The following is a 26,973-nucleotide window of genomic DNA, read 5'->3' as shown; positions in this document are numbered from 1 at the left end:
AAATTGTGCCTTTCCATCTGGGCACAAGACCATTTAATAAGGCATTGTTTCCATGAAGGCTTCATGTGTCCGTAAACTTGCTTTCCCCTTTAAAACCTAGTTGTTGGAAGGAGATTAGGTATGTGTAATGGCCACTTTAAACTTCTCAACGACAATTTGTTAATCCATCATAGTTTTTATATGTACAAAGTATTAAGATAGTCAATTAATATTGCGCATGAATTAATTGCTAAAATGCTTCAAAGCGATGAATCATCTCCCAAATAAATTAGGCATAAATTAATGTCTATGGGACATTGCTTCAAAGCCCAGATTTCTTTCTGTATGCTTTCTGTTCATTGATATCTCTGGGGATAATTTTGATTAAATATAAATATGTTAATTGACCTTATTGAGAATTATTGCATGCAGTTAGTTTGATTTTATCTCACACAGTTTCTGGAAGGTATCAAATTCCAATATATTTATGGTTTCTTCGTTTTTATGTAAGGGATGTATTTCATTGCCTGTGGCATAAACTAAGGAAAATTGAAAAATGATAATTGAAGTCACACAGCAAACTACTCTACAGTCAGTTGTTTCATTTTACTTTTGTCAGTTTTCTTTCTTGTTATTTTTGATGTGTTAAAGGTTAGATGCAAAAAAAAATCAAAATTTGCGATCAGAGCGTTTGATCTCTTTCAAGGGAGCTGGCATATAAAGGAGAAGAATCGATGCTTCAGTTGTACAGAGCCTTGATCTGATCCCTTTACATTCTGTTTTGGGTAGCAAACTTCAAAGGAACTCTGGCTGAGAAGGCTGTGTGTGATAGATGAGGGCAAGTCGTATAGTTCTGGGGTTTCAGTTTAGATGGTATTTAAAATGAAAAAGAATTTTGATCAGATAAGTGAAAGGGAGCTATTTTCTCTTGTCTGAGGGAATCAGGAACAGAAAGGCAGAATCTTTCAATTAGAGATCAGCCTTTAAGAAGTGAAATCAAAAATACCTTTTTGCAGAAAACTGGTGAAAATAATGACTCTTAAACTGTTTAAAAATCAGGGGTCACCCTTTTAAAACACAGATGAGGTGAAATTTAGTTTCTCAGAGATTTATAAATACTTGGAACATTCTTCTTAAAAGGATGGTGGAAGTAGAGTCTTTAAATATTCTTAAGGCGTTGCCGTATAGAATTCAGTAAATGGGTGAAAGGTTGTCGGTAGAGGTGAGAATGTGAATTTAAGTTGTCAGTCAGACCACCCGTGATCATCTCAAATGGCGAAGCAGGCTTGAGGAATCAAATGACCTACTCCCGTTCCTCATCCATATTGTCTTTAAAATTGCTAAGGTGCTTAGCTTTAGACTTCAATACAGTCAACATTTTTTTGCACGGTTTCTTTGAACATATTTTACAGTGAGAAATCACCGAGTGGTGAACAGGTGCTAGAGATCTGGCTGATATTCGCACCAGCCCCACTCGGATATCTTGAGTACACTTAAAATTCCACCTGTAACTTAGATCCAAACCAGAGTAATACTATCACTCAGCAAGTTATTGCCAGTTCTTCAAAGATCAGCAAAGTCAATCTGACAGTATTTTAAAATGAATAACTACAATAGCATGATCAATCATGTAAGACAATTTGCTCTTTAGCAAAGGGATTTGAAATTATATGATCAACTCTTGATGCATATGTGTTGGTGACTTGAAGATGTGTGAATGAAAAAAAATTTAGCAAAATTTACTTACACAAGCAGTTGGTAGGAATATGAGGATTGAGGTCAGTTTAAAAAAACAATGAGGACAGATGTAATATGAGCTGCCAAATCACACACAAGATGTGTAGTACACCTTCTGTGTAGTGGAAGGATTCCATGCAATGACCATCTGGTAATAATCTTTACAAATGAAAAATCTGACTAATCACGTAAATTGGCAACCAGAAGGGTGCAGGTCATTGGATGTCTTCTTTTAGATTTGATTTACAAAGTCACTAAGTCAGAAAAAAATAGCATTGTGCAATGGCGGGCTTTTATGCAGAAAAGCCCAGATGACTTCTACCAATTTACATGGTAGATTGGCTAAATAAAGGGGTCAGAGATAACTTCGTTCATCTCTGTCTGATGAGCGGTATGGGTGTTAAAGTTGACTTCAGCATGTTCAAATTCAGTGCAGAAATGTGTCAGCCAAATTTGCATGCTTTGAGTTACTGGTCATTGAATGTGTGTATTTTGCAGCTAAATACAATGAAATCTGTCACCTGTAAGTGCCCCAAATGAATGACTAGCTAGCCCACATTTACTAGCCAATATGTGGATAATAGCAGCTAAATAAAATCCGTTTGTCATATTATTTAATTTCTTTTTGTCAGAGGCAGTCATCCCTGTAATGAATTTCATTTATGATATCGCCAAATAGTGTCATGTTCTAAGTTTCACTAGAAAGTAAGCTAGCTTTAATTGACTGGCTGAATGTCGTCCTGTTTAGTGTGGAAGCATATAATCAATGGTATAGTGATGTAGAAATCTGTTTCTGCTGTGGAGGACCTTTGTCTTTCAGATGTTAAGCCCAATCCTGTTCTCTTTGGGTATCTTTGTGAATACATCAACAGTGGTTAGGATTTTAACCTCAGAGTGTCCACATGCGCAAGTGTCATCAGCGTACTGCAGTTTGATGACAAAGGTTGCCATGATCTTGGTTCATATTTTGAATAGTTTGACATAAGCCTGTTGAGTATCTTCACTTAAGCAGAGGGGCTTTGTGGAGATGGGTGGGAGTGTTGCAGTAAGGAAGCTGGGAACAAATATTGGTACAATGTTACAGCCTTGTCTTACTGTAATTTGCATACCACTTGGATTGCGGTGTGTCCATCCATGAGGATCACAGTTTGCATGTTTTCCCACAGCATTCAGAGGTCGGTGATGAATTTCTGCAGGTAGCCAGCTTTGAGGAAATCCCTAATCTCCTCCTCTCCACCCCTCCCCTACTCGAACTATCAAGAGGAAGTGTTAGAGGTGGGTGCAACTACAACATTAGAAGACATTTAGGCAGCTACGTGTATAGGAAGGAATTAGAGGGAAATGAGTCAAATGCAGGCAAATGAGCCTCATTTAGTTTAGGAAACCTGGTCGGCGTGGACCGAAGGGTCCATTTCCATGCTGTATGACGCTATAACTCCCTCTCCTAACTGCAAGCTGTGGGTTCAGTGGAATGGCTAACATTTCAGAAGCTGTATCATTCCTCTCAAGCCACTGTTTCCCACTGAACATCATTTAGTAGAGGTGAAGATATTTTTTCTGCTCGGTGGCTGTCCAAAACATCTAAACTGGATGCACCCAGTTTGAATAAAGGTGTGATCAATTCAGTGCCATGTGTGAAACTAATACAAAGCTAGGGGGTCCCAGCTTCACGATTCAGTCTTTACTGAACTAATTAATCTCTGATCGTATTTGCCTACATATAATATGCAAACATAAGCCAACATTCCTGCCACTGATTGCTATCAAGTGACCCCTCTGGAAAATGATTGTATCTGAATAATAGTGAAGGAAGACTTGAGATAGAGGGTTTTGAACTTTCCTAGTCAAATTGGTTGCAGACTTAACCAGGCTTTTAAAAGAAGCATGCATGATACCATGGTGTTGTTACTGCCAGTGCAATGGTCTGTTAAAACACACAAACAGGTGTATAATGTGATAAACAAGGCAATGAAGACCATAGAATGAAGTACTGCATGAATATTCAATGCTTTTTGTTTGAGGGGTGTCCAATCCTCAATTTAATTAGGGAAGTGTATCACTGGAGTATGAGGTATAAGCAATCCAGGATCTGAGGAACTGTGAGCACTGTATGAGACATCACTGAGGAGCAAATACAGTGAAGCACATTGTAAAGCTTTAGTTGAAAAAGCATTGAGCTCCTCTGACAAATCAGCCCAATAGTGATCCATCACCTAAACATTCTCTCAGGGCATGCCATAAGATTTTTCATTTCTGAAGCAAAGTGGTTAGTACGAGAAAACGGCGAGCACTCTGGAGATTAGATCTCAATGCTCTAATTGGCTTTGGCAAACTGCTATTTTTCTCATACATTTTAAGGTTAACATTTAGTCTGAAAGAGAAAACTTAGTGCAGTTTGGCCATTTTTTAAAAAAAGTAAGTCACGTCAACTGCGACTTTCTGTTATGAATGTGCAGTTGTTTCTGCTGCTCCTTAGGATGGGGGTAATATTTCTGCTTGCTTTTTGATCACTGACTTTGGATGTAGCTATTCTATTACACTTGCCTCCTTCAACCAATCTCAAGTCACTTCTTACAGTTACATATCTCATATTACTGTGATAAGAATGTGTTTTGTGTACACAAAGTTGTATTGCAAAATATAAACTCTGAAAGGAACTACTTTTGCGACTGAGATGCTGGCTTCTTCAAAATACCTTCAAGTTACATTGCTGGTTGAATAGATTAGTGTCCAGCTAGTATTGAAACCCAGTGCTAATTTCAGCTCTGATTAATGGGTCATAAGGTCATAATGGGTCATAAGCTTTAACAGTGCCAAGCGTCTTATGGCACAAATTTGCAATGCAAAATGGAGTATTGTTTGGCACTAAATTGAATATTTTCAAGGAGGTATTTCAGGATAGGTTTATGCATGGTGTTTTAACCTCTGCTGTGCCTCTGCTTGAAGCTACCATCTGTGAAATAAGTAGAACTTGATATCACTATCTGTCAGTGTCCAAAAAGAATTGCGGAAATGATCCAGTTCCATTTCTTAAAAATGCACTTCACAGAGCTCGCAGACGGCTAGATTTTATTTGAACCATCAAAGCTATTGATGTGGCACAAGCAGCTCACTTTTCAGTGCTTATTAGCAGAATCATTGTTGGCTGTATTTGTTTCCCTTTCTAGAAAGCAGTTGACCTTGATCAAGGAGATGCTGGCTGGTTGTGGTGCCGGGACCTGTCAAGTTATCGTAACTACCCCTATGGAGATGCTGAAGATCCAGCTGCAGGATGCAGGACGTCTTGGTATCTATTACATGAACAGGGAAATGTGCATGATACAATGATTCCAACTCTCCCTGGAGTCTCCAGAAATGAAAGATAGTTTCCCGGACTCTGCCATTGACAACCGAGATATAAAATTGTATGAGCTGTGAAAACTATGAAGAGTGTTTTTTCTTTCCTGTGAACACTTAATTATTGCCTTTAAAATATCTGAGGTGGATGGAAAGGCATTTTGACAAAGTGAGCAGTTTAAGGCAAGAGGTAGAGTGAAGTAATCTTTCAGAATAACCAGAGTTGGTTACTTTAACAGTAACACATTGATGTCAATCTTGGATGAAGTTTCAAAGTAATTTTTGGTATTGTTTTGGACCAGACCAAACCTCTTCAAAATATATCAAGGAGATAGCCTAAACTGTAACTTTTGTCTGATGTAAAGGCAAGTATAGGGTGTTGTGTTCCAGATGTGATTGGATTGGTCAAACTACTAGGCTTTAAGCAAATCACACTTTATTCTTACAATGCCATTAAAATACAAACAAAAAAGAAAAGAATTGGCATAACTTTAACTCTACCAAGATACTTAACAAATAATATATATTATTTAACTACTAATCATCAACTGTTCCAATATAGCAGCATCTCATAAACACACCCTTGGCAAAGGCAAATTCAGCAAATCAGATGTTTTTCTCATGCTATCTCCTCCAGTCCAGGAGAAAGGAACAACAAAATAAACAATTTAGCAGCAGAGAAAGAACTCAAACTTGTGGCTGCAGCAGAGAGAGCTGTGTCTCGCAACTTTAACCTCCCCTTTAACTAACAACAAAACTGAAACCCTGGGCCCATGTAAGCCTGTTTCCACCCACTCTTTTTTTTGTCACTATTTAATTGCAAAGTGCAACATTGCCAACGTGGAGTCAACTAATTTGCATTTCCAACAAGAATGACTTTATACTTTGGTATCAGAAGTGATTCTTCTCCTTTTTCCCATAGAATCCCGAGAGTGTCAGCTCATCAGGTCCACACTGACCACCCCCACACCTTCAAAGCCCATCACATACAAATCCAGCATCCCCCAACCCTATAACTTTAACCATCTCCCATGGCTAATCCATCTTGCCTACGCGTCTCTGGATACTGTGGACAACTTTGCATAACTAATCCATCTTAACCTGCACATCTTTGGACTGTGGGAGGAGCACCCAGAGAAAATCCATGCAGACATGGGGAGAATGTGCAAACTTCACAGACAGTTGCCTGAGGGTGGAATTGAGCCTAGGTCTCTTGCACTGTGAGGCAGCCGTGCGAAACACTGAGCTGCCATGCCACTTTGACCATCTTGTTTGAGAAGAGTTTAGCTCAAGCCCCACTGTGCCTCTGACTGAGCTCTATATACTCTGAATTGACTAATGCTGGAAGTCGAGACTTTTTTTTTACATTTATGTCTGATCTATTTACTCTGTCTCCCACCAAGGATGTTGGGAGGGGTCTTTTTTTTTAGCTTTTATTATGGATAGTCAACAGTATATGAATAAAATGTTTTATAATGGAAAACTGCCAAGATAATCACAGTTGTAACTAATTTCTTAAACCCTGCACTTCCCCAGTAACTTCCTGCTGTGCATTTAATTACTATTGAACAGAACTGTCATTGACTTTTGAACATGGATCGTTGCATACAATATTGAACATGCAGAATTAACTCCCTCTTTGTTGCCAAAATGAAATATATCAAAATGAGTAGCACATTTTTTTCGGGCACTCATATTTAATGTTTGCCCATTGGCTAGTTCTTTGTTAAATACCTTATTGCGTGCTCAAAGAGGTACTATTTAATTGCTCAAAATCTTAATTATTAATCTGAGAAGAGAACAAGAAATCAGGGTATCTGCTCTGACCGCACCAATCTTGAGTGAGAATGTTAATAACATTACTTGTCAAGATAGAAACCTCAGAAAACCCTATTTAGTGTGTAGGCCACTTTGAGCATCTCTGGGTTTGTATACCTGTCAGAATCTTCACCTTATGGAAAGGACAGGGGGAGGAATAAAAATTAGAGAGTCAAATAATGACACCTTTTCCATTTACCAGTGTTCTTCTATGCTGCATGATATGGCTTGTTTAATCTGTTTGCTGTAACTGACCTATCCTATCTGTCTGTTTACATACAGCAGCCCAACAGAAGCTTATGACAACCCAGTCAGTAACGGGTCGTGCTGTGGAGGGCCCCATCTCCGGTGCAAGTCAAGCTACCTCCACCATCAAAACCCCACAGACTGCTACACAAATCACCAAAGAGCTGCTGAGGAGCAAGGGAATTGCTGGCCTTTACAAAGGCTTAGGTGCAACATTGCTAAGGTAGCAGCACATGACAAAGTGTGCGTTAATCAAAACTACTTGCCCGTGACTGACCTGACCAGGGCAACCAAGTTATGCAAAAATGTTGCACGTCTGTAGTGCCTTTGAGGACTGAAAGGCGTACACAAAAATGCAGAGTCAAAGAAATGAAAGCTGGTGAAAAGAAATCTTACTGGGGGGAGGGGGGAGTGGGATGGGGGTGATCAAAAAGTTTAGTCCAAGAGGTAAAGTTTTGAGAAAAATCTTAATGTAGGAGAGAAGGTGGAGAGGTTCAGGGAGGAGATTCTAGAATCTGTGGCATGAATGATGAAGCAAAGGGGGTTGAGGCCAGAGTCTAAGGAACAGGAAATTCAAGAGGGTGGGCAAAGAGATTATAGGACTGGAGAAGTTCCCAGAAGTAGTGAAGAGCTCTAATCAGAAGGATAAGCATGTTTTATTTGACGCAGCAGTGTAGGTCAGTAAGTCAGCTGGCAACCATTTCAAAAGCCTGGCTGTGCCAGTGAAAAGCTGGCAGCCACGGCCAGAGAACGCTGCCCTAAATGGCTGCACTTCAAAGACTGTCATCAAAATACATGACCGAGCAGTCATATTGAATATCAACTAACAGTTCAAGTACTTCTCTACCATTGGATGCTAGTACCACTAGTAAACCCTTTCAATAAAGAGTTGATAAAAGGGGTGAGCTGTAAACACCAGCGTTTAATTTTTTAAAAAAGCTCTCCATGGGTATTGAAGCCTTATCAGATACAGTGAGCTTGAAATGATTGTAATTTTTGTATTAAGCATATTGTTCAATGAGCTGTCAGTGCTGGGATGAGGAAGTTATGATGCGAGATGCCATTGTTGCTTTACACACAAGATTTCAGTGCATCTCTCTAGTGTTTGTCCTTCGGGTGAGATCTAAAGGAATATTTTGCTTCAGTGTTTACTATGGAGAAGTATATGGAAGCTAGAAGTAGTGAAGAGATTTAATGTGTGAGCAAATAAAATGCAGTCAGTGCACTATGTTGACCAAGAATGGCTTTTCCTTTCGTGATTCAACAGCTATTTGTCTATTGGATGAATTCACTAGTGTTGGAAGATTCCATCAGTTATCTGTAAGGCTCCCATGAAAGCATTCCTCGTTTAGGTTATTCAGCACAGGAATGGGGAGAAAGATATGCTGTAGAGAGATAATTATAGACCTGCAAAATTAATTTTCCCTGTATGGCTCTAACCCACTATTCTGAATTGAACAGATGTAGACTCAAAAGGAAATGACAGAAAACCACCATAACTGACTGTGCCACAAAGTACTGTCAGGTCCTTTTCACATCTGCTTGCTATTTCTAGGAATACCTTGAAAGACAAAGTAAATACCTGGCTTCTTTTACATGTAGCAAATCATCTTCTTAAACCCTTTCCTACTGTGTACTCCACCTTGCCTCCAAAAGCTTGGAACTCATGGGCTTTTTCACTCAGATGAAAGCCACTTACCAAGCTGCTGCCCTCCTCTCAGTAGCCAAGCTTCTCCTAAATTTCCCCTTTATCTATCACTGAGTTTCTATTTTCCTTTAGTTTTTCTCATCCCCTCGCAGAATTTACTTTTTCCATTTCTTGATGCAACAGCCCTGCTCCCACAAAACACTCACTATTCAATTCCCCGCCTCTCCCATTGCCTAAACTTTGCAAATCTCTTCTCTTTTGTGCTATTGTTCTCTCCTTTATCTGATGTTTTCATCAGATCCTCAAAAGGCAGCTCTTGATCCCCCTCCATCTGTAAATACTATCCTATCCCTAACCTCCCTTTCCTCTTCATAGTTATTTAATATGTTTCACCCTGCAAAACCACACCCATCTTTCCTGGAATTCCATCTTTGCGTCCCTCCAAACAGGTTTCTGTCCCTGCTACGGTAACACAATGGTTCTTATCAACTTCACAAAGGACACTCTATGTGCTTGTGACAAACTTAAAAGATCCGTCTTCATCATCTTTGACTTGTCTGCAAACTTTGACAACTTCTTTCAGCATCCACTCGTTCAACTGTGGGTATTGCACTCATCTGGTCTGTTAAGAGCATACCAATGTACCAGTTAGGAGCAGAACAGACCATTTGACCCCTCCACTGTTCAGTGCGATCATGCTGATCTGTGTGTGTTTCAAATTCCACGTCCTCATCTACCCCCAAGAATTCTTGGATCCCCTCCTAATAAGTATCAATTCAACGTTGTCTTAAAAGTATCCAATGACCCCCATCTCCACCTTCTTCTGATGCAGAGTTCCAAAGTTACAGAAGCTTTGAGAGAAAAACAAATGCTCCTCATGTCTCTTTTGAAAGGGTGAAGCCTCATTTTGAAACAGTGCCACCTAGTTCTGGACTGAATCACATTCTTAGCTATCTCACTATAGACAGTGCATCACGTGCAGTGGCTTCATCTCCATCTCTTTAATGCTGGTATCCCCCAAGGATCTTTGCTGCCCCTTGATGATATTAACCAAGAGCACAGCCTCAGTTTTCAGATTAATATTGATGCCATCCAGCTCCAACTTCTTACTACCTCTCTCAACTTGTTCCGATATTGCTAAATCATTGGACTGTTTATCCAGAATCCAGGACTTGGATGAGGAGAGATTTCTGTCACTGAAATATGAGGAAGAATAAAACATAGCCTGCTGCCATCTCTCCGATCCAATTCCATCATTCCCAGGCAATGTTTAAGGACATAGAGAAAGTGAATCCTAATGAAGGGCTTTTGCCAGAAACTTTGATGCTGCCTGAGCTGCTGTGCTTTTCCAGCACCACACTCTTGACGATGTCTAAGGGCATGCCAGCCTGTTTGCAACTTTGTCATGTGTAAACTAAACCCCAGGGTGTGTTTCTGACTACATATCCATGCCAATCATGAAGATCACCTATTTTCATCTCTATCTTGCCTTAACCCAACTGCCTGCTGCAACCCTCATCCATGCCTTTGCTACCTCACATTGATGATTCCATAGCGATTCCTTCCTATGTTCTCTGGCTGTAACTCTGTTTCCACCTTCAAACGTTGCTGTCCTAAATATAGCCTTATATGTTTGGTGATGTATTTTGGCTTTTTTCGTCTTTCTGTAAAAAGCTTGAGAAAACCAATATAAATATCAATGATGGTCAGTCATCTTTTGTATTGATTTTAACGTACTTCAGTAAATGTTGAAGGTTATTTGCAGCTTCACAGTTGAATAGTTCTCTATCTTTTCAGACTTTTAAAATATTAACTATGCTAAGATGTCTCCTATCATTGCAATTATTTTAATTGTTTTATCAGCTAAATCTTTAATTGAGGATGAAATGCCTTCAGAAACTCTGCTGTATTCAGTTTTAAATGGGTCAGGTAATTGTGTTTATTTCTTAATTACTGAGCAAGCGCCTCTTTTCAAAAAAAAAAAATTGAGATAAAAGATTGGAAGTGCTACAGTGTGTAGCCATATCTGGTTAATGCTGTTCTTTTATTTAAAGGGATGTTCCTTTCTCCATCGTCTACTTCCCACTGTTTGCTAACCTTAACAAGCTGGGACAGAAGAGCCCAGATGAGAGAGCTCCGTTTTACGTATCCTTCATCAGTGGTTGTATCGCGGGCAGCACAGCTGCTGTGGCAGTGAATCCTTGTGATGGTAAGGCATCTCCCTGTCCTTGTGCTCTCCATTATTCTGATCACTAATCTGTCTGGAATACAGCAATTTAGCCCCTCCAGCCAATTCTATCATTCAGCTAGATCATGGTCGAGCTGTGCTTCAATACCATTTACCCACTTAAACATCATATCTGATGATACCCTTACCTCCCAAAAAATGGGGCTTGAAAGTTCAAATATAGCTATCCGATGTTAATCTCTATCTCAGTATGTATCTCTCTTTTCTTATATCTTAGCCCTATGAAATAATAACTCAGAACTTGTATTGACTGGTGTGCCCATATTTCTATTCAACCTTCTAAATGTTTAGAGTCTACTGAAAACAACAGTAGCAATTTCTGCTTCATCTGGATGGACTAACTTTGCACCTGTGATGCAGAACAGTGTGCAAACCCATTGTTATCACCCCAACCCCTGGCCAACTCTGCTATTCTATGCCTTCCCAGCAGGAATAACATGTTGCCTTAGGTACATATGTGCCTCAGAGAATGTTTTTTTCATTGAATTGTGATTTTGTTATCATCGTTGGAAAAACATCAAAGAACAGACAGCGTAAATTGAGAAGTATACACTGATTGGGCAATAAGGTTAAATGTGGAAGTCCTGTCACTCAAGATGAAAATAGAAAAACCTTTGTGTGTAATAATTTCCACTGTTTTAAGATCCTGGAAAAAGAGTAAAATAGGTAAGGAAACTGCAGTTTGTGATCATTTGGTCCAATTTCAGCAAATTTATTTGCCTCTAATGTGCAAATAATTTCCAAAGTGTAAAAGGTTATTCTTGTAGTCATTATTAGAAATGAACAGATATGCAGGATTAATAAGCAAACTGTGGCAAAGGAATGATCTTCAGACCCATAAGAATAGGAAATTCCATCAATTCAAATTCCTCTGCTCCAAAAGCAATAGATGTTTACTCGGTAAGAAGAAATTATGGGCTGGGCAAGATGTGAGACAGCATCATTTTTAAAACCTTTCTTTAATGTCTCTGTTATTATAATTCCCAGCATTGCTCTCCAGCAGATAAGAATAACTAAGTAACAGTGAAATTGTTGGTTGATATGCCTTTCACACTATTGTTTATAGCCAGTAGAAACTCTGGTCTTGGGGGCAAGAATGTGCATTTGACTTGGATGTTAAGAGTCCTTCCGGACTGTGTCTCGTCTGCCAGAGTGTGCCTGATGTTGCTACTGAGTGTCAAGTGTCATTTATCATCCAGTCACAATTGTCTTTCTTTACCTTGAAGACACAGTTGACATGAACATAGAACATAGAATCCCTACAATGTGGAAACAGGCCCAGCAAGTCCACACCGACTCTCCGAAGAGTATCACACCCAGACCCGTTCCCCTATTACTCTACATTTGAGCAATTTTACATGACCAATTCACCTAACCTGCACCTGGAGGAAACCCACGCAGATATAGGGAGAATGTGCAAACTCCACACAGTTGCCCGAGGGTGGAATTGAACCTGGGTCCCTTGCACTGAGAGACAGCAGTGCTAACCACTGAGCCACCGTGCTGCCCCTGCCATCCAAACATTTCTGTGACCTTTCACTACTTCAAAGAGAAACACATAGCATTTAAAGCTGCTGTAGTCTCTTCAGGCACAATTAGTGCATATTCCATTTACTTATTTGCTATGTTGAAGCTATAAGTGTTAAATTGCATGAACGTGCAATGTACTGGTATTTTTTTTGAGGGGGGGCTTTCAGCTTCAATGAGACGGAGATATTTAGTTTTTCCTTCTTTCACAAGGAAATTATCCCTTTTCCTCAAGCAAATCAGACCCAATAAAAGAGGGAATATTCATCTGTGCAGTGGCAAAAGAAGAATCCGAGCTGAAGTCACCACCCTGCATCTATTCGGATTGTGTGGGATTTAGGATTTGGGAGAGGCCGGTTCATTCACTCCATTTGATTAACTTGCACAGTAGCCAGAGAAAATCACTGTATCTAATAGAAGGATGTAGCAGTGATCTAACGACTGAGTAGGTTCAGGCTTCTGAGGGGTAACAGTAAGAAGTTTAGAATCCTGTGGGCTGTGAGAACAGCAGCCACTAAATTGTGGCTTATTCAGGATAGATGTTTACTTTCCCTTTTTCTTGGCGAGTGGTTTCAGATGTGGCCCTTAATCAGCATCTGAAGACATTGCATATGAAGTGATTAGGAGTAAGGGAGTAGGAGAGAGAAAAATAATGGACTAGAGAGAATGAGCTGTACAGGTGTTATTACTTGCCAGGAGATGCTTAACTTGCAGACATGATAACACAGTAAGAAGAAAAATGTGGTCCAGTAAGAGAAAATATCTAAATAAAAAATATTTTAAAGACCCATTAAGTGTATGTGCAGTTAAATTGGGTTATGTAAAGTGGAAGGGACACAATGAAAACCTGCAAAGCACAAATTGGAAGGAAAAGCAGGTAAACCTCAGGGATGCACACCATGCTACTGGCAATTAACTGATGGAAAAGGGCTTCCAACTCCAACACTCACCCACTCTTCCCACCATCCCCACAAAGTTTGAAAAGGTTGCTTTACCATAATGTGCTGCCAGAGCGAAAATGGGCACTTGGGTAAAGACTGGATTTGCTGAATCAGCATTTAGACCAGACAGTGACAAACTGCCCTCTGTCTTTCTGCAGAGTTTGTCGCATTTCAACTCATGAACTGAGCTCAAGTGAGCTGATTCCTCCCGGGTGGCCGGAGTTGACTGTAAAGTATCAATGTTAAATGAGAGAAAATCAGCACTAGTGATAATAAAGTATTTTCACTTTATTTGCTCAGGAAGTTCAAATCATTATTGACTGAGTACATGATATGACTCTGGTGTGATAATTGCTATTCAGTGTCTGCATTCATATGTGATGATTTAAGTAATGTGCTGTTTAAAAGCAGTCTTCATTCCTGGAACTGTGACAATATGACAATTAGGATTAAAACTTAATTTGTCACATGAAATTCTTTCATTTGCTACATGCAGTAAAACAAATTACCTCCTCTTCCTCATCAGTAATAAAGACCAGACTTCAATCTCTTCAAAGAGGAATTAATGAAGACTCGTACTCAGGGATAGTAGACTGCACCAGGTACTAGTTAAAGATTTGTATCTTCCTATTCAACAACATTTGCATTATATTATGTCTTTAACATGGTATGACATGCTGTGGGGTGTTTTTCTGTGTGAGAAACAAATTGGTGCCAAAGAAATATTAGGAGGATGATGAAGGACTTGGTTAATGGTGGGCTCTGAGGAAAATGTTAAAGGACCATAAAGATTTAGAAGGAGAATTGAGACTGCAGCCAAGGTAATGGAACACTGAGTTGTCTAAGGGATAGAGGCATGCACAAGGTGTTGTCGTAAACTTGGTGAATGGGTGGAAGCTTTTAGGGTGTGTATATGAAATCTGCAATGGCAGGTATTGAGCTTGTGGAGAATTCAAACGCAATTTCAAACTTAAAAATTATGCTTCTGGGATATAGGTCAAAGTGACAAAAGACATGATGAATGAGGATCACTGTGTGGGATAGAATGTGATAGAGGTTTGAATGATTTGATATTTATGGAGGACTGAGATCAGCAAGAAGACAGTTGGAGTAATTTTACCTGAAAACTTCATATTCTCAAAACCTGAAGTAAGCGCAGAAGGAAATTATGCTGATCACGTCATGAGTCTCATTTGGGAGAAATCAATTGGGGGGAGTTGTGGTAATAAACTAGAATTGGAAGGTAACAGGAAAATATTCCTGCTTAATGTAAGTTGAAGATGTTTGCAATAACTCAGGAAGCCTGACTGGAAAAGAGCCTTGTTTATTATTGAACACCAAAATGGAGCATCTCCTTGTGGAGTTACGTTGGCTCTCCCCAGCCTGGGACAGGCAGTTCCACAAATACATCCCTGGATCTGCTTTTTGTTTTTTTAGTTTTTATTATGGTTTGAGTTAATTCCCTAATCCATCCGTTCCAAAATGTCACCTCAAGAATGGGTGGGACTTGAACCCAGGCCTCGTGGCTCTGAGGCAGATGGGTCTGCTGCAGGGGTCTTGGCAATATCTTTAATCGACTTGCTCAGATATATTGTGACACACCTCTGGACCAGGTAGCATTTGAACCCAGGTCCCTGGGCTCGGGGTGGTGATTTTACTAATATACCATAAGAAACATCACATGGATAGTCTTTACTTTTCTTTCTATCCAGAAGTGTTATCTCACACAACTGAATAAATTTTCCACTACCAGATTACCATGACTTCATGGGTCTGCCTTGTATGTAGCTTCTGATCAGAGATGTTAGGATTCTGATTCAGTATGTGGATGTACCTACTAAAGAAGGTGCAAAACTTGACCTACTCTTGGGAAATAAAGCAGGACAGGTGACTGAGATGTCAGTGGGGGAGCACTTTGGGGCCAGCGACCATAATTCTATTAGTTTTAAATTAGTGATGGAAAATGATAGACCAGATCTAAAAGTTGAAGTTCTAAATTGAGGGAAGGCCAATTTTGACAGTATTAGGCAAGAATTTTCAAAAGCTGATTGGGCGCAGATGTTCGCAGGTAAGGGGACGGCTGGAAAATGGGAAGTCTTCAGAAATGAGATAACGAGAGTCCAGAGAAAGTATATTTCTGTTAGGGCAAAAGGAAAGGCTGGTAGGTATAGGGAATGCTGGATGACTAAAGAAATTGAGGGTTTGGTTAAGAAAAAGAAGGAAGCATATGTCAGGTATGGACAGGATAGATAGAGTGAATCCTGAGAGTATAAAGACAGCAGGAGGATACTTAAGAGAGAAATCAGGAGGGCAAAAAGGGGACATGAGGTAGCTTTGACGAATAGAATTAAGGAGAATCCAAAGAGTTTTTACAAATATATTAAGAATAAAGGGTAACCAGGGAGAGAATAGGGCCCCTCAAAGATCTGCAAGGCAGCCTTTGTGTTGAGCCACAGAGATGGGGCAGATACTAAACAAGTATTTTGCATCAGTGCTTACTGTGGAAAAGGACATGGAAGGTATGGAATGTAGAGAAATAAATGGTGACATCTTGAAAAATGTCCATATTACAGAGGAGGAAGTGCTGGATGCCTTGAAACGGGATAAATCCCTAGCACCTGGTCAGGTGTACCCTGTGGGAAGCATAGGGAAGTGATTACTGAGATATTTGTATCATTGATAGTCACAGGTGAGATGCCAGAAAACTGGAGGTTGGCTAACGTGGTGCCTCTGTTTAAGAAAGGTGGTAAGGACAAGCCAGGGGACTATAGACCGGTGAGCCTGACATCGGTGGTGGGCAAGTTGTTGGAGGGAATCCTGAGGGACAGGATGTACATATATTTGGAAAGGCAAGGACTGATTAGGGATAGTCAGCATGGCTTTGTGCATGGGAAATCATGTCTCACAAACTTGATTGAGGTTTTTGAAGAAGTAACAAAGAGGATTGATGAGGGCAGAGCGGTAGATGTGATCTATATGGACTTCAGTAAGGCGTTTGACAAGGTTCCCCCGGGAGACTGGTGAGCAAGGTTAGATCTCGTGGAATACAGGGAGAGCTAGCCTTTTGGATACGGAACTGGCTCAAAGGTAAAAGACAGAAGATGGTCATGGAGGGTTGTTTTTCAGACTGGAGGCCTGTGACCAGTGGAGTGCCACAAGGATCGGTGCTGAGTCCATTACTTTTCATCATTTATACAAATGATTTGGATGTGAGCATAAGAGTTAGTAAATTTGCTGATGACACCAAAATTGGAGGTGTGGTGGTCAGCTAAGAAGGTTATGCCATTACAATGGGATCTTGATCAGATGGACCAATAGGATGAGAAGTGGCAAATTGAGTTTAATTTAGATAAATGCGAGGTGCTGCATTTTGGGAAAGCAAATCTTAGCAGGATTTATGCACAATGGTAGGATCTTAGGGAGTGTTACTGAATAAAGAGACCTTGGAGTGCAGGTGCATAGACCCTTGAAAGTGCAGTTGCAGGTAGATAGAATAGTGAAGAAGGCGTTTGGTATGTTTTCCTTCATTGGTCACAGTATTGAGTACAGGAGTTGGGAGGTCATGTTGCGGCTGTACAGGACATTGGTTAGGCCACTGTTGGAATATCGCGTGCAATTCTGGTCTCCTTCCTGGTCCCCTTCCTATCGGAAAGATGTTGTAAAACTTGAAAGGGATCAGAAAAGATTTAGAAGGATGTTGCCAGGGTTGGAGGATTTATAGGGAGTGGTTGAATAGGCTAGGGCTGTTTCCCTGGAGCGTTGGAGGCTGAGGGGTGATCTTATAGACGTGTGTAAAATCATGAGGGGCATGGATAGGATAAATAGACAAAGTCTTTTCCCTGGGGTGGGGGAGTCCAGAACTAGAGGGCATAGGTTTAGGGTGAGAGGGGCAAGATATAAAGGAGACCTAAGGGGTAGCTTTTCACTCAGCGAGTGGTACATGTATGGAATGAGTTGCCAGAGGAAGTGGTGGAGGCTAGTACAATTGCAACATTTAAAAGCATCTGGATGGGTATATGAATAGGAAGGATTTGGAGGGATATGGGCCAGGTACTGGCAGGTGGGACTAGATTGGGTTGGGATATCTGGCCAGCATGGACAAGTCGGACCGAAGGATCTGTTTCCGTGCTGTACATCTCTTTGACCCTATGACACACCTCTGGAGAAGGTGGGGCTCAACAGCAAGGGAAAGATTTCCTTTGAACGCATCAGACAGTAGAACTTTGAACCCACAACCCTGAGGTAATGAGTCTCATGCTCTACCGACTGAGCTAGATGGGCACATGGGTCCGATTCATTTTTTTTACCCAAAAGTGCTATTGCACACAACTGAGCAATGTTTCCTCCCACAAAAAATCACTATGACTCGTTCTTGTGTTTTTTCTTTCCTTCGACACCTAACCTGTAAATGGTCTGTTTTAAAATTTTCCAATCAGTCTGTTCAGAGATATTATTATACACCTCTGGAGCATTGGCAGGGAAGTATTGTCTGTTGATGCTAATACTAATCAGGATTTACAAATGTCATTGCTTTGATTGCTCTATCAGATGTAATTCCTTTGGCCCATGAGCATAAGAAAGTTTTACTAAAATCTTCAAGTAATTATTAATGTATAGATTCACCATGTTATATTTATTGCAGATTGATCCAACAAGAATTATTTTTGGTTTCAATGTTTACTATTAATGTTTTTAATTTAGAATTTGATCAAAGTGAATTGAAGAGTCACCTAGTTGAAAAAACCCTATAAGTGCAAATGCATTGTTGCACTGACTTATATGAGAATCTGGGAGTGTTAGTGGGAAGGCAGAAGCATGTTAATCGTCTGAATTTGAGCGACTATACTTTGCTGGTGTATCTTCCACACAGTTGGCATGAATATGCAATATATTGAGGGTCTCTTGGCTTGAGTTCAAGTCCCATCCGCACGGCAAGTGCATAATCTCTGAAAAGGGTGATTAGAAAATACAGTTGTGGTACAGTGATAATGTCCCTACTCAAGTCCAAGTCCTGCTTACCCCAGATAATAAGGGGCGAGATTCTACAGGATGCCAGCATCCGACTTAGTCTGTCGCTGCAGTTTGCCAAGTTTTTGTACAAGGATGCTCATGACGAGGGGTTCATGGGTGGTTATGCCATTGAGTGACAAGAAGAGTTGGTTAGATTCTCGGCCTGGTGGGAAGAGGTAAGAACCTGATATCTATGAGCTGTAAGTAACTGGATGTTGGTCAGCTGTTGGTGCATGCAAGTGTGAGCTGCTTTACTTCACAAGTCGCAACTGGAATTGAACAGTCTGCAGTCATGAATGAACATCCTTCACCTTATATTGGAGAGAAGATCATTCATGATGTTGCTGGTGGTTGAATCTGGTGAACTTCCCAGAAGAACTCTTCCAGTGATAATCTGAGGCTGGGATTATTGTCCTTCCAAGAATTACAACCATCTTTTGTGTTTGGCATAACCTCAGAATAGTCAGATTGATTTTAAAAATACCAGTTCTTCTAAAACCTTTATTGATTCTAGCCCAAACAATGCTTTCGCTGTATCCTCTTTTACTATGATTTTGGCAGAATCTTGTTTTGTATCTGTCTTTTACAGACACTCATTTTGCTGCTTCACAGAGTCATGCAGCACAGAAACAAACCTTTCGGTCCAACCAGTTCATGCTGAACACAATCCAAAACTAAACTAATTCCACCTGCTTGGTCCTGGCCCAAATCCCTCCAAATCTTTCCTGTTCATATATCCATCCAAATGTCTTCTAAATTTTGTAATTGCACCCACAATCATCACTTCCTCAGGAAGTTCAGTTATATTCTGTATGTTTATTTAAATTGGGTATTGATGGCTCGCACCCATTTACATTATCCAGACCTTGTCGTCCTCAAAATTGGAGATGAGCTGCCTTCTTGAATTGCTGCACTCCTTGGAGTATAGGAATGCCCACAAAGCTGTTAGAAAGGGAGTCTGTCACATACCCCCTTTCTCTGCCTCGTCTTACTCTGTTTTGTCAGTGAGGAAGCTTATGGAGTTTTTGGATTTCTCAATAAGCTTCCACTTATACTTTCCACTAGCTGGTAACCTGTAAAATACACCTAGCCCATTAGTACCCCTATTATTTCCTCATTCTAAGTAAATAGATTCAATCCTTGATGCCTCTGCCTTCTGCATTGTGGTGTTATTCTTAGTCACTATTGCCATCCAACTCATTTCTTTCCTGTCCCATCTTTCCCGAACATCATGTGCACAAGACTACTTAGTGCACACTTCTGTGCTTTTTTGAGCCAGATCAATGTTAACACCACAAAAACCTTTTTTCAAGTGGCTCTGTTCCTGCCATTCACTAACCCTATTTACCACAAGTTGTGTATTCACATACATGCGCAATCAACTGAATTTAGTCCTAATCACTCACCTCTTGGTCTGACTCCTAGTGTGAGAGTGGAACACATTAATGGGACTCCTGTACTGCTAGTCTGATCCTGCTTAACTGTGTGACAGGCACACATTCCCTTTCTCTCTGCAAACCTTAAAACTTTGGGGGACCATGCCTAGAAGACCCAAAGTTCACAAAACTCTGTCTGGTGGAGGCACCACAGTGACATCAGCTGCTGGTGAAACTCCAAGCCGATGATGCACATGTGGCTGTCCATGACACCACAGAATTTACAGACTTGTTACAACACAATAAGGCCGTTCAGCCTATTGTACCTCCACAGGTTCTATCACCCTGTGCCAATCTCCTGCCTCTTCCCATATTCTTGTGTGCTATTTTTAAACCAAATAATCATCCAGCACCCTCTTGATTGCCTCAATTGAATCCTGCCTCCACCACATTTCCAGGCAGCGGATTCCATACCCTAACCATTTGCTGAGAGAGAAAGTGTTTTTTTTCTCCATTGCATTTGTGTTATGGACCAAGCCAGGGCCCCTCAAAATATTTTGAGAAGTTGGCCTAACTTTCTTTTAAAGGCAGGTGTGAAGTGGATGTTCCAGATGTGATGCAGCTGGTCAAACCGCTTGGCTTTAAGCAAAACAGAGTGTATTTAAACATTTACAATTGAAACACGAACAAAAGAAAATGGAATTTGGAATAACTTAAATTTTGGAAAACTTAACCGACCTGATGTTCCCATCCAGTTGCATCCCATAAACACTCCACTTGGCAAAAAGGTACATTGAAACACAGATTCATGCAGGTAGGAGCAAACCTTAAACTTCTGAAGAGATCTCAGCGAGAAAGTCAGCCAGAAATCATTTGCTGAAGCTTGGAACCCTTCCTGGACTCCAGCTGCTACAGCTAAACCAAACTCGAATAAAACTGAACTGGGAGAACTGGCCACTCATCTGCCATTGCTAAACTCTATTATTTAGGCCCCTTGGCCCTCTACCTCTCTTAAACAAAAAACCTAAGGACAAAATAACTTTGTTAAAGTAAAAGCATCATCACAATCACCATTAAATCAATGACCTTTTTTTTTCACTTAGGGATCAACTTCTCCCTTAATACTCTATTCAGTGCAATCATGATTTTGAAAACCTCTATCTTTTGCCACTTCCATGTGGATTTCATTTGTTTATGGGATACAGCTCTGCTCGCAAGGCCAGGATATATTATCCAACCCCTGTTGCCCTTAAGAAGTCACAGGACACCAGATTTTAGTCTAACAGGTTTATTTGAAATCACAAACTTTCAGAGCACTGCTACTTCATCAAGTGAGGAGGAAGAATCATTGCAGTATTCCCAAGGCAGGATGGTATGAGAGTTGGGGGCAGGAATGTTCCTACTTGCCTGCTAAACTTGTTCTTTGATGCGCCATTTCAGAGGATGGGTGAAGAATCGACCTCGTTGCTGCCTTTGTTCGGATATAGGGTTATAATGGCAGATTTTGCTTCTCAAGGATATTAATGGACTTGACTGTTCAAAATAAACTATATGATGATTTCATGGTGACTTGTTGAGACCAGTCTTTCTTTCCAGGTTAATTTAGTTACCTGAATTTAAATTTACGAGCTGCTATGGTGGGATTTGCACTCAACAGATCTTTATTGGAGTACCAGTCCAGTAACATTACCACATTGTTACTTAGCTGATGAAGATAACTTTTGATATATCTTGGAAAGTGTTTGGTTTGATGCAAAATCTATCTTGGCAGAAATGGCTCGATGAGAGGGAGAATATGCTCGTGATGATTGTTCTTTTCGAAGTTGCTGGCTTTGACAACTGAATTAGGCAGAGGAAATTGCTGCAAGGATTTTACTTTGGTTATCATCCGACAACTACCAATAGAAAGTGTTTGCATCTGGATGTCAAGAGATGACCAGATGAAACTATGCTTCAGTGCATCGATTGATGAATTGGTTGTGGACACCTTTATTATATATTTACAAACATTATGGTGTGATCTTCCATGTGAAGAATGGCTCAGTGAATGAAATACTCATTTCCATGGATCTCTTCACCCCCTGAGATTGTAGCATGTCCACAAAGAAGGAAGAACTTGGGAGTGCAAAAATTTGTATTTGCAGTTTTGTACACAGTTAGTACTGTGAAAACAGACTCTAGTTGGTGCATGTGTTGTGCTGCATGTAATTTTCATAAGAACCAAGGAATGTGAACAGAAGTAGGCCATTGGGGTTCCTCAAGCCAGCTTTGCCAGTCAGGAGGATCGTGGGGAATCAGATGTGCCCTGAATTCACTTCACTGCCTGTCCTCCATAACCTTTTTAAACCCTTGTCAATCAAACAATCTGTCAACACAACCTTAAAGATATCCAATGACCCAACCTTCACTGCTCACTGGGAAAGAGAATTCTAAACACAAACTAATCTCTCCAAATAAATTCTTCCTCATCTCCATCTTCACTGAGAGGCCCTTATTTGACAACTGTGGGCCCTGGTCCCTGGAGTCTAAAAAAAAACCCTCTTGGCACTGAACTGTCAATCACCCGCTTAATCTTGCATCTTTCAATGGAGCCACATCTATTATTCCAAATGCAACTATCTCCTCCTGGCACTTCAGTCTTGCAGGAAGTGCCATGCCTTAGATTTGTGATTTTGGTGGAGACCTGCCTAAAATTAGCAACTCAGTTGGGACATGGACTTGGAAATGTGCGAAAACTCCACCTCAAGCTAATGTTTGGTATTGGCCGTATTAGTCAATGCGTAGCAGTGCTCACCAGCATTCATATTGGTGTTTGAATTCTTGGAACAATTCTGATTTCCTGTTGTCTTTGCTCATTGTAGGAAAATCTGGAGGAACGAAGGAGCAAGAGCTTTTCTGAAGGGGGCATACTGTCGAGCCCTGGTTATTGCCCCTCTCTTTGGCATCGCACAAGTTGTTTACTTCCTGGGAATAGCAGAGACCATGTTAGAGATGCTTCCACGTGGACGAGATTAACCCATGGAGCACCTTTGCAAGACGTCTGGCCTGGTTTCACAGGATCGAGTATGTCACTCAAAGAGCACAGATTTTGGAGTCTAAACTCAAAACTACCATCCTCCTGCTTTTTGTCCTTATTTCTACCTTGGTTGCAAAAGCCAAACTTTATTCTGCTTCTCCCAGTCATACCGAAAGACCAACAGTATTTTTTTGTTGTTTTTATTTAAATTGTTAACACAAGGATGAAAGTGTTTGTGGTAAGTTAGCACCAGATAGTATAAGGATTACTGTAAGTTTGTAACTCTTAAGCTGGTCAGTACTGACATGACAGTAATGTTTTTAAAGGGATCATCTCCCTTCATATCCAATCATTTAGGGTATTGAAGGAACAAATAGAGGGGCCTGAATGGAGTTTCAGCAGCCAAGCATTGGCTAACTGGCTCGTTAACACTAGTTTCTTTTGGGATCTGTGTGTAGGTGCGGAGTAACTTGTTTTTGCAAAACAAAAATGCCATGTAAAGTTTATCCTTTATGGTGCTGCCTTTAATGTGTGGTCAGAATAACAGTTAATTGGTTGTTTGACATTTCGGGGATGAAATTCAACTTGGGGCGGTAGTTAAATCAGCAGCATTGCATGGCCTCTTAGCCTGTTCTATTGACACCACCTAGATATGGGCAAGCCATTTCACAGTGGACTGATGTGATACTACCTGCCTGGCACTACCTACCCAAGGCATATTTCACTTCCCCACCTCAACAGGTTTGTAGGTATTGACAGATTTGAATCAAAGCAAACTTGAAATGAAATTGGGCATCAGAAAGTCTACCTTTATGCCAAATAAAATGTGGAGTGAATAGTAGCCTGTGGCTGGCGGCTGGGAACCTGCATTGCTTTGTATGAGCTGGGCTAAGAGAATAAGGCATTTGGGCAGGTGCAGGCAGGATAGATGCTGATTAATTTGAAATTACCTCGATCGCTTTCGAGCTTGGCTGCTGAGTTGTATTGAACGCAGTGCAGGCCACCTGTGTTGAAGCTGCACTGGAGTTGATGTTTTCACTGTGGTGCAGTGATGTAATTTGAGCCAGTGCCCTTTTATCACAGGCACACAAAGGCCATCTTCGGTGACTCTGTTTGGCTGACCGGTCATTCCCCTTTTATTTCAGCCTCAAAAAGAACCCACTATCATTGAAACTGCAATGCATGGCTTGTTTGTACCTTTCCCATCTGGTATTACTTTAACTTGCCTGTATTATAAGAGCAAACGGCCACTATCAATTCAATATTAATAGAATCCAGAGGTGAAACACAGGATATCAGCTTCTGGATTATAGGCAGCCGAATTGTCACTAGACGTAATTAGCAGATGACAACAAAAACACTTCTTAAATTGTACAGTGTGCTTTAATCTTCATTCAGATACCTAACTCTCATCATAAAAACTGCTCCCAAAAACATCCGTGTCTGCCCAGCAGTCACCAGTAGATTGATCATGTGTGATACAGTGAAAGATGATTTCTCCATTGCAGTCTTTATTTGTTTAGAAACACAAAATCTCCTTGTCACAGTTCAGGTGAACATCATGCAAAAGTTTCTGAGGTCTACCATTTTACATTTTTGAAGTCCTGACTGATCCGAGGTGGTGATTCTAGGAGTTAAGCAGATAACAAACTGCTGAAACTAATTTTCCTGGGGTTTTGATATTACCTGAACTCTGTGTTTGCTTGAATTACTGCCTGGCAATCTACTGCTCTGACATCTGATATCTTTCAACTGCTGAGCCTTCTGCTGGCTGATCTGTTTAAAGTTATGCTGCTGTACAGTGGAATGAGAGGGGAGGCTTTTGGATGTTCGCATTATCATTTGTGCTGCTTATTGTCAATAGAAAGAAGAAACACGGGTACAATACACATAGGTTTATTTATGGGAGAATCTTTTTTTCTTAAAAGAACAGAGTAATATTTTTGTAAAGGAGACCATTTCTTTGAACCACTGAACACCAAATTCTTTTAGAGCCATGGCTTTAACATACCTGATGTGATCCCTTTAGAATCATGAAGGTAAAGTGCTGTTTTTTTTAAAGTGCAGTACTTCTTATACATTGTCAGTATTACTTGATCTCAGATTCTCATGGCTCGAGGATTATAGTCCCTGTCTTTTTTTTTTGGAGGTGCTGTGTTTGGACTGTTTTAATTACATGCTTATAGGCTGTGCAAGGATTTGAGGTCAGTGTTGATTGTCTGGAAGTATTGAGCACACTTGAGAGAAGGGCATTAAATCTGCCAAAGGATTTCCAGCATTTTTGAACTTAGGAACTGAAGGTCTTACCATATGTGCAACACAGATAAAGGGAATGTCTGTGGGAGGACTGGGCAATGCAAACATTAACACTGCTGCTTCATACCGTGGAGTGAGAGTTCAAATTTGGTTCACATATCTCTGGGTTTTAAGGGCCCAATTCAAAATCGGCTTGAGTAGTTTCTCAAAATTGCTATTTATTGGCACTAAACTGCCAATCTCACCAAGACAGTAATGGCTGTCTGATACAGGAAGTAAGGCAACTTTATACTGGTCCAGTAGAGAGCACTTTCCACAGATTATTACTGGGAATACTTAATGGTAATAGGTCATGTCTTGCCCACGTGTTTCACTTCAATAAACATGAGAAACACCTGAATGTTCAAAATCTGAATTGGAAGGAGGGAAATTAAACAGATTCTGATTGTCAAAATGCATTTAATTTGCCTTTATTGTCACGTGCACTCGAATGAGTGCAGTGCAAAGTTTGTAATGTCGCCATACAAGGTACCTCTGTACACAATACTTAAGTATGTGTTACAGACTTGAAAGAATTCTCAATAAAGGTTCAGCATAAGAATAAAGAAGCTTTCATTTTAAAAAGTACTCAAATTTAAGTCTTCATCATTTTGCTGTTTTGGACACCGCAATGAAATTCCATGATAATGAAACACTCCAAAAGGTCCAGTGGTGTTCCCAGACTAAGACTTTGCTATGTGTTAAGGATTATTGGGCAAACTTTACCAAGTGCAGTTTTCTGGATTGTTATAGATCACTTAGTTACTTCATAGACCAGTCCTATAATTAAATGCTTGAACTTTTGCTTTGCCTTAATTCCTGTTTGGTAGCATTCAGCTATTTTGGACCTCATGGATGCCCTAGGAATCAATTGAGTAAATTATAACTGCTGGAAATCTAAGTGTTCTTTAGGATTTCCAGCTTGAGTCCAATAGAACTCATGGGAGAGAGGCTGATTCATGTGTCATGGACCCTATCATGCGCAATTCTTCACTGAGTTTCGAGGTAGTTTGCAAATTTATATCGTGAGCTCTGTCTCTCCCTTAATTTTGTTTTGCTTGGAAGGCTGTTGAGTAAACTATGCATTTCTGGACTTCTAAGTAGGTTCACATAACTAACACTAAGATTGAATAAATCATGTATATTAAAAACTTTTTCCTCACCCAAACCTCAACCAAAGTTACTTAGCCCTCACGCTTTAGCTCTCTCACTTAAGATCATGATCTTATTTGAGAACTGCAGGATGAATTTGTGGCTGATGCTTCAATTTGCATCAAATCTGGTGAGTTACATAATAAACAACTAGTTCTTGCATTTTGGTGATACCTGCGCCCTTGTTTTGTAAAGGTGTAATTGAAGTGGGAGTAAACCACAATTCTCGTTTGTGGTAGGATTTTTTTTTCAAATCAGCTCCTTTAGCTGCTCATTATTTTAGTTAATCCTATAATAATGCAAATTGGAATATCGCAAGTGTAAAATGTTGCTAATTTTATATAATTTTATATCTCATATTCAATGCTGCTTAATAATTATTCCTAGATTTATTTGGAAAATACAGTATTTCCTAAAGTGTTGTTTTACACAGATCTATTGATTATTGATAGAATATTGCATTTTCTGTTTCTCTTTCATTTTGAAAGGAAAGCCTCATGGTTGTTGGGACTGGATTGGGTCTGTACTAAAAACAGTTTATTGATGTTTTGCTGCATTTGTTACCTTGAGATTGATTGGGTATAGTGAGTCAAGGTTTAGCACCCATCAGCTTCCGGATAGCAACAACTTTGTACCTCAAAAGC

The 26,973-nt window shown here is 40.2% G+C and overlaps 1 protein-coding gene across 4 annotated transcripts in view; it reads left to right on the top strand.

The window, feature by feature from the left end:
- The window catches only part of LOC122557930 (mitochondrial glutamate carrier 1-like), a 129,721-nt gene extending 103,256 nt beyond the window's left edge, over positions 1 to 26,465 (top strand). For all 4 annotated transcript variants that reach the window (XM_043706157.1, XM_043706156.1, XM_043706158.1 and 1 more), the window contains 5 exons: positions 4,884 to 5,002; positions 7,153 to 7,339; positions 10,819 to 10,973; positions 14,007 to 14,082; positions 22,728 to 26,465. In XM_043706157.1, coding sequence (XP_043562092.1) covers positions 4,884 to 5,002; positions 7,153 to 7,339; positions 10,819 to 10,973; positions 14,007 to 14,082; positions 22,728 to 22,881 — 691 coding nt within the window. In that variant the 3' untranslated portion in view covers positions 22,882 to 26,465. The remainder of the gene's footprint in view (positions 1 to 4,883; positions 5,003 to 7,152; positions 7,340 to 10,818; positions 10,974 to 14,006; positions 14,083 to 22,727) is intronic.
- The last annotated feature ends 508 nt before the right edge of the window (positions 26,466 to 26,973 follow it).

The sequence above is a fragment of the Chiloscyllium plagiosum genome, chromosome 16 (assembly GCF_004010195.1).
Source record: "Chiloscyllium plagiosum isolate BGI_BamShark_2017 chromosome 16, ASM401019v2, whole genome shotgun sequence".
NCBI classification, from domain to species: domain Eukaryota; kingdom Metazoa; phylum Chordata; class Chondrichthyes; order Orectolobiformes; family Hemiscylliidae; genus Chiloscyllium; species Chiloscyllium plagiosum.
This window is presented reverse-complemented; position numbering and strand designations above follow the sequence as displayed.